The sequence below is a fragment of the Chrysochloris asiatica genome, unplaced genomic scaffold (genome assembly GCF_000296735.1).
Source record: "Chrysochloris asiatica unplaced genomic scaffold, ChrAsi1.0 scaffold00021, whole genome shotgun sequence".
Taxonomy (NCBI): domain Eukaryota; kingdom Metazoa; phylum Chordata; class Mammalia; order Afrosoricida; family Chrysochloridae; genus Chrysochloris; species Chrysochloris asiatica.
This window is the reverse complement of record NW_006408539.1, coordinates 16,756,742-16,763,883: the sequence shown is the minus strand read 5'-3', so window position 1 is coordinate 16,763,883 and position 7,142 is coordinate 16,756,742. Positions and strand designations below refer to the sequence as shown.

The 7,142-nt window shown below is 44.1% G+C and overlaps 1 protein-coding gene across 1 annotated transcript in view; it reads left to right on the top strand.

Annotated features, from left to right (window-relative positions):
- The window catches only part of VPS4B (vacuolar protein sorting 4 homolog B (S. cerevisiae)), a 34,384-nt gene that overhangs the window by 17,905 nt on the left and 9,337 nt on the right, over nucleotides 1-7,142 (top strand). Inside the window, exons 5-6 of the mRNA XM_006837581.1 lie at nucleotides 3,037-3,156; nucleotides 7,046-7,141. Coding sequence (XP_006837644.1) covers nucleotides 3,037-3,156; nucleotides 7,046-7,141 — 216 coding nt within the window. The remainder of the gene's footprint in view (nucleotides 1-3,036; nucleotides 3,157-7,045; nucleotide 7,142) is intronic.

Sequence of the window (7,142 nt, the reverse complement as noted above, 5' to 3'; positions counted from 1 at the left end):
CTGGGGAGGGGGGCAATATACAGGGAGGGAGAGGGAAGTGGAGATACGGGGCAGATGGGAGAACAATTGGGCATGTTTGAATGGGCCAAATGGGACAGAGATAAAGGACGATATGTGCACAGTCTTGGACCTCCAGGGCTCTGAGATACAGGGATTGACCCATGGTTGGAATGGGCAGGGGAATCATGTTAAGATGCTTGACTGTTTTTGGAATCTTGGTTTTCTTTGCATTATAATATAGAGTAGACACTGGACGGGGAGAGAAAGGAATAGTCAGAAACATCACACTAGAAGGTTTGTAAGTCCGTCTTCTGCCTTTACCTGATTGGAATACCTAAAATGGGGCTACAGCGTACCCGGTGAACGAGGCTTTCTGTGTAGCCTCTGCAATACATAGAACTATAGGTGGAAGCCAGAACCACATCCAGATCACCAGAGATGAGAAATCCCCACTTGAAAGGTTGAGCTGACTAGTCTGGAGCGGTGAGAAGAACAAAAGATAAGTCTCGAATGGAGGACCTACAGGAAAAATACGATACAATGGAGACAGGTGGACTGTTACTATGGGAACAAACGGGTTGCTTCCCTAGGATACATTGGGACAGTTGGTCGGGTCCTACCAATGTAGGCCCCCTCCCAAAACTGAGGCTTGGAGGAAATGCACACTGTGATTGGTAAATACACACATCACCATTGGGGAGAAGTGGGGTAAATGCAGCAGTGAAGCGGTGAACTAAGCCTCACAATAATCAGAGGGCTTCTGTGGACCCTGTTGGGGACCTGATTGGCAAGCAGTGTGAGGAGACCCGAGGACACCTGGGCCTAGAGTCAATGACGTGCCACAGAGGACTCGAGTGGATAATGGAGCTGTGGGGGCCTTTTCTGTAAATTCCCTTCCAGTTAGCCTGAGCCCCAGAGAGGGAGATGCAGACGGCACGAGCCTGTGGGCCTTGGGGATGAGATACTGTTGAGGGCGTCCTCACTGTCCAGACCTGGGAGGCCTTTTTGCAGTCTCTCATTGTCCTGTTTTTTTGCCCGTCTCTCACTGTCATGGTTTGCTGGTGGATTTCATGGTGTGGTATCGTAGTTTTTTGTTTAGTTTTTTCCTCTTTTTGTCTGAAACAGTATACTAAATATTTTACATCTGTGTGAGATCATAATACTTAGTATAATATTTGTTAAAATTAGAAATGAGTTTATGATTTGGGTTTTTTCAAGAGTTTGTCTTGATGTTCTGTAACTATTTAGATAATGTAATCATATGTAAATTGCTATAATTGGAAGATTAGGGCAAAGTGTTTTAATTATATTTTCTAGCAGCCACTCCTTTGTAAAAAGTTTAGACACCGCTAAATCATGTCCTAGAGTCCTGGTGTAGGATAAGGTCTGGACTGCTAATAAGGTTGGCAGTTCAAACCCATCAGCCTCTCCTGGGAAGCCCTCTGCTGGGCCTGCTGTGAGTCAGAACCTACTCGGTGGCACTTAACCACAGCAAGTCCTGTCCAGTAATTAACGTTTGTTGTTGTTGTTATTGTTGGGTGCTGTGGGGTCATTCTGACTAGTAATGACCCATGTGACAAAACTGCCCTTAAGGTTGTGTAGTCTGCAGACGCTATGGAAGCACGGCTCCAGGCCCGTCTCCCACACAGTTTCAGCTGGAGTCACTGAGCAGCCAGCACTTAGCCATCTAACCACCAGGGCTTCTTCTAATTCACAGTGGTGCTGCTGGGGGCTGTGTGCCGTGGAGTCAGTTTCGACCCATAGCGACCCTGCACAGGGTTTCCGAGGCTATAAATCTTTATGGGAGCAGAAACCCTATTCTTTCTACCGCGGAACAGCTGGTAGTGTCAAACTGTTTACCTTGAGCTTAGCAGCCCGACTCGTAACCACATCACTAATTAGCATTAACAATATGTAATTAATATTGTTGTTAAGTGCCATCGAGTCGGTTCTGACCCATAGCAACTGGTGAGCTTGAACCACCAACCTTATAGTTCAAACTGACTGCAGTCTAGTGCATTAACCCACAGCGTCACACCAGGACTCCATAATTAATATTAATGATGTGTAAATCACCAAACAATCCAAAGGGGAAAGGCATCTGTTAAAGATGAAGGGGATGTCATGGCAGAGTTTAAGACTAATTGGTGCCCCTGGGAGGAACGTGCTGTGACAGAAAGTAAAGTTAGAAAAGTAAAGCTACTCTCCTTGGACTGACAAAAAATCCTGTTGTATGGTATGACTTTATTTATCTCTAATATAAATGGAACATAGAAAAGGAAAAGGAATTGGCTGTTTTTCTTTCTTTATATTTCGTCTGAACCTGAATGGGGGGGGGGGCAGAATTTAAAGTGACTTCACTGAATTTTAACCTACTGACTAAAAATTTTCATAATTCTGTGACACAAGTTAACAGATCTTAACTAGTCTTAGGATAATAAGTGATCTTTGCTAACAAGAAGAAATTAGCTCTTAAAGTAATTTCATAGGGTAATGTGTCAGTGGTGGTATTTTGATACACTTAAAATGGCTACAGTTCATCTAAGAACGACTGGTTCTTAGTTTGTGATTGAACAGCTTCTATGAACTAGAAAACCAAGAAAAGTCCAGCAAACCTCTGGAAAGAGGGCCCGTCTCTTTGGGGAGACTTTTCTTTCTTATCTTCTTCTCTTGTCCTCTTTCTAGCTGTTTATTTCCCTTGCCTTTTCCTCTCTGCTGTCTTCCTGTCTGTCTGTATCTGTCTCGAAGCCAGCTTTCTTGGCGGAAAGGAGGTAGCATAGGTCCCTCCATTGAGCACTGCTGGTCCGCATCACTGTGTTGTAGCTGCCCCAGTGCTCTGATTCTCACCATGTCTCAGAGCCTCACACTCAGGCCCTGGCCCCGCTGACAGCTATTTCCCACGATTTCAGGGAGTCTTCAGTGCAGAAGGTGTTTTCCCAGCATTTGAAGGATGCATTTCTTTCAAGTCCTTACTCCCTGTCTTCTAAACTTGATAAACTGTCTTCCTTAATTGAAAGGTGGGTGATTGTTTTGTAGGTGCCATTGTTATTGAGCGACCAAATGTGAATTGGAGCGATGTGGCCGGTCTGGAAGGAGCCAAAGAAGCCCTCAAAGAGGCTGTGATACTACCTATCAAATTCCCGCATCTCTTTACAGGTGAGACGAGTTTCCTCCAGAGCACGTTTATGACACAGGTCACGCCTTGTAAAGTCTTGTCTGCTACATCTTGAGTGATCACTTTAAATTTTGATTGCTATTAGGAGGTGAAAAATCTTTCTACAACTTGGTTGATTTTTTTTTAAATGTACAAACACCTGGGGACACCTGAGCCCAGGGACAAGGACATAGCCATAGAGGACTAGAGCTGAGAGTGAAGCATCCAGCTGATAGGAAGTGAGGAGAGACGCACAAGAACACCCAAACTTGCAGACAGTACCCATTTGACCTAGCTTCAAGGCTTGATAATTAGAACTTGACTAGAGGAAAATTTAAAAACAGAAGAACAAAACAATTTTTGATAAAAGAAACAAGGGTAAATTGCTACAATTTGATGAACTTGACCTATACTCATGGAGGTTGTTGTTGTTGTTAAGTGCCGTTGACTCGGTTCCGAGCCATAGCGACCCTGTATAGGGTTTCCAAGGAGCAGCTGGTGAGCTGGAACCACCGACCTTGCAGTTGTTCAAATGACTTTACAGTCTGACGCATTAGCCTACAGTACCACATAAATACCAACAGAGAGGGAAGGAGTCTTCACATCTAGCATTAATGCTATCTCCTCTGTACACAGGGTAGATTGGGAAGGGCAACTTAGACTTTGGCTACCTAAAATGAGGGGGTGACAAAGGGACAAAGTGACTGGCGCACAAGGTTTCAAGAGGGAGTTTAGTTTAATAGTGTGTAGGGGCAAAAAGAGTCCCCACTGAATATTTTCATCTTGTCTAGGTGAGTCTGGTTAAAAGAGATGGGGATAAGATTCTTATGATTCAATAGTGAGTGATTGTTATGATGACTAAGCGTGACTGTCAAAATTGTAAAAGTAGAAGTTTTGTAACAAAAATGGGAGAGTAATTAATCTTACAGTCCAGAAACAGGACCCTAGGACTATCAAGGGAGAAGAGCACAAGCAGAATGCAAGACCTTATCCAGAGAAGCAGCGACACCAGAAATCGAGGCAGAGATGGGAACATAGAGAGGGGGACCAGCTGGGGATTCTAGATTCATGGGAAGAGAGGGACTAAGATGTTGGCCAGGAGGCAGACTTGCAAAATGTGCCCTTTGGTGGTGTAAATTATTATATATGCCTGAGTGTTTTTTTAAAAAGAAGAGCTGAAGTGAATAGAGAGGAATACTGTTAACTAATGGTATCTGGAGGGGATTATAATCCTTGTAGTTAAACAAAGTGTATTATTTGCTGAATGTAAAACTGATGATCTGCCCTGTAAGCTTTCACTCAATCCACAATAAGAGCCTTAAAAACAAGCAAACAAATAAATAAAAATACACAAACAATGCAAAACAGCCTAAAGGTCCAGCAGGTGCTGATGGTGATGGAGTCGGTTCTGATTCAGAGCAACCCTGTATAGAGTTTCCGAGGCTGTAAATCTTGATGTGAGCAGAAAGTGTCCTCTATCTCCCTCAGAGCAGTTGGTAGTTTTGAACTGCTAACTTCAGGGTTAGCAGCCTGACTCATAACCCAAGTACGTTGTCAACAGAGGCAAGGCTAAGTCACTTTATTGTCAAGCAGTAGCATACTATGTGAGGATTCAGAGTTAGAGTATATATAAACATGGTAGTTTCCTGACTTAGAAGAATGTCCAACAATATGTTGTTGTTAAGAGCCGTTGAGTCAGTTCCAACCCATAGTGACACTGTGTAGGGTTTCTAAGGAGCGCCTGGTGAGTTTGAACCACCAACCTTGCAGTTCAAACTGACTTTGCAGTCCAGCGTTTGTCTACAATACAGTAGGATCAAAAAGCAAGCTACAAGATATGAAGGGGCTTCAAAAAGTTTATAGGAAAATTGAATGAAAAGCTAATGGAACTTTTCCACACCCTTTTCAGAGCTGTAGAAATGTGTGTGCCGAGAAGTAAGTGTCAGTAAGCAGACATAAAAGTGTGAAGGAGTGCCTAGGAAGTCAGATGACAGATGACGTGTGGCTTCTCCCTCTTCTGCTGAGGTGATTGCTCTCAGGGGAGGTTTGACCCTAGACAGCTGTGGGTTTTATGAAAGTCTTTCCAGTTTCTCAATGAGGACTTGTAATGGTTGGTCAGTTTCAGGTAAAGCATGTCTCTGTCTCCCAGTTGCCAAAGGACAGCTGGTTGTCCCCACGTGGAGAACTTTGCCGACCTCCATCTACAGGTGGTTTCGGTGACAGACCAGCAGTGAGCGCTCTGTTTGCCAGATCCTTTCTTCACGTGGTCATTCTTGGCACTGGCAGCCTGTTGGTGATAGGGCCACCTCGTCATCTGAGCAGGTGCAGACAGTGCTGTCGCGTACAGCAGAGTGTAGCATGCGCAGCCATCTAACCTGACATCTGTGCAGCTGCGTGTGACTGTCACCATCGTGACCCTGCAGAGGCACAACCTTGGGATTGAACTCACCCTGTGTTGTTTCCAAAACACTTTCCCAAACACACAACCTGATGGATTCTTTTCAGGAGCCTTAGTACCTATGTGTGTACCCAGATTATTTGTCATATTTTTCTTTAAATCACTTCTTAAAATAAACTTTTTATTAAACAACAGTGTGAGCACAAAATCTACTTAACAAAGTGTCCAGAAGTAAACAGCTGTGTAATCTTCCCCAGATCAGGAGCCCTCCCATCCCCACTGACCCACCCACCTATCCTACCAACCGTGTCCAGCCTTTGAGCTTTGAAATCATGTTATGCTGCATTTTCTAATTACTTTGATCTTACAAGGTCACAGTGTGTGTACTACCAAATGAAAAGTAGTGGTTTTCTGATAATACATTCAGAAGATGATCATGTAAATAACATAAGTACAATGTATACATACTAAACTTAAGGGATACAATAATCCCATAAAGTAAAATTGCGTACCACCTGAAAGCACTTCCTGGGCCACCTGTGGCGTGTCTCCCACACTTGGGGGACACTGACTGACGCACATTGAAGTCACACATTGAAATCGGAACTAGCATCCACATCAGACTGAGGCATTTATAACCATCAGTCTAACAGCATTTCATTTTCATCAGTCATTTGTATTTGACACTTTTGCACACGCGCTGTACCCACCTACAGTTTGCAGAAAGTAGTCTTTTAAATGCGTGTTGGGGACTTTCTTGCCAGCTGTAAGCCAACCCAGTTCATTTTAGGCAGTCATAGCATTTCTTATTTGAAAAATTGAGACACAAAGACTCGAACTGTTCACTTGTTCTATTTTGGCAAAACTCAGCTGTAAGGTGGAGCCTTCTTGTCAGTACCCACCTGTTTGGATGAGAACTTGCTGCCTGTGCTTCATTGTGGAATCAAGAATGGACTTGAATTTTGCAAGTTGCCCAAATTCTTACACTTAACACTTGCAAAGGTCACACGTATGTAAAAGAAGAGATTGGCAGCTGCCCTCCCCATAGATGCCATTTCTACAGCTTGCTGTGAAGTGGAGCAGTGTGAGCAGTTGACAGTCAGAAGAGCCTTCTGACTGAACTGCTTCCCCCGTCCCAGACTAGACGGCTGTCAGCCCCAGAGGACTGAAATCCTTCTGTCTCCACAGCCAGCTCGCCAAGGATTATACCCACCCATGCATGCTTTCGACCAGCCGCTCTCTCGATGCGGTGGTGGTGGCTGTGTGCCATGGAGTCACTTCTAACTCATAGTGACCCTGCATGGGGTTTCTGAGGCTGTAAATCTGAACAGGAACAGAAAGCCTCATCTTTTTTCCTTGGAGTGCCAAAAACTTTTCGGAGATTTTATTCTTACCAATAGTGTTAAAGTGAAAACCTCGTGACAGCATTCTTCAGTGTGGCTGTGATGTATGTGTAACTGAAATCCTTGTGTTCTCCCTTTAACACATTTTAGGCAAAAGAACCCCCTGGAGAGGTATCCTGTTATTTGGCCCACCTGGAACTGGAAAGTCCTATTTAGCCAAAGCTGTAGCAACGGAAGCCAACAACTC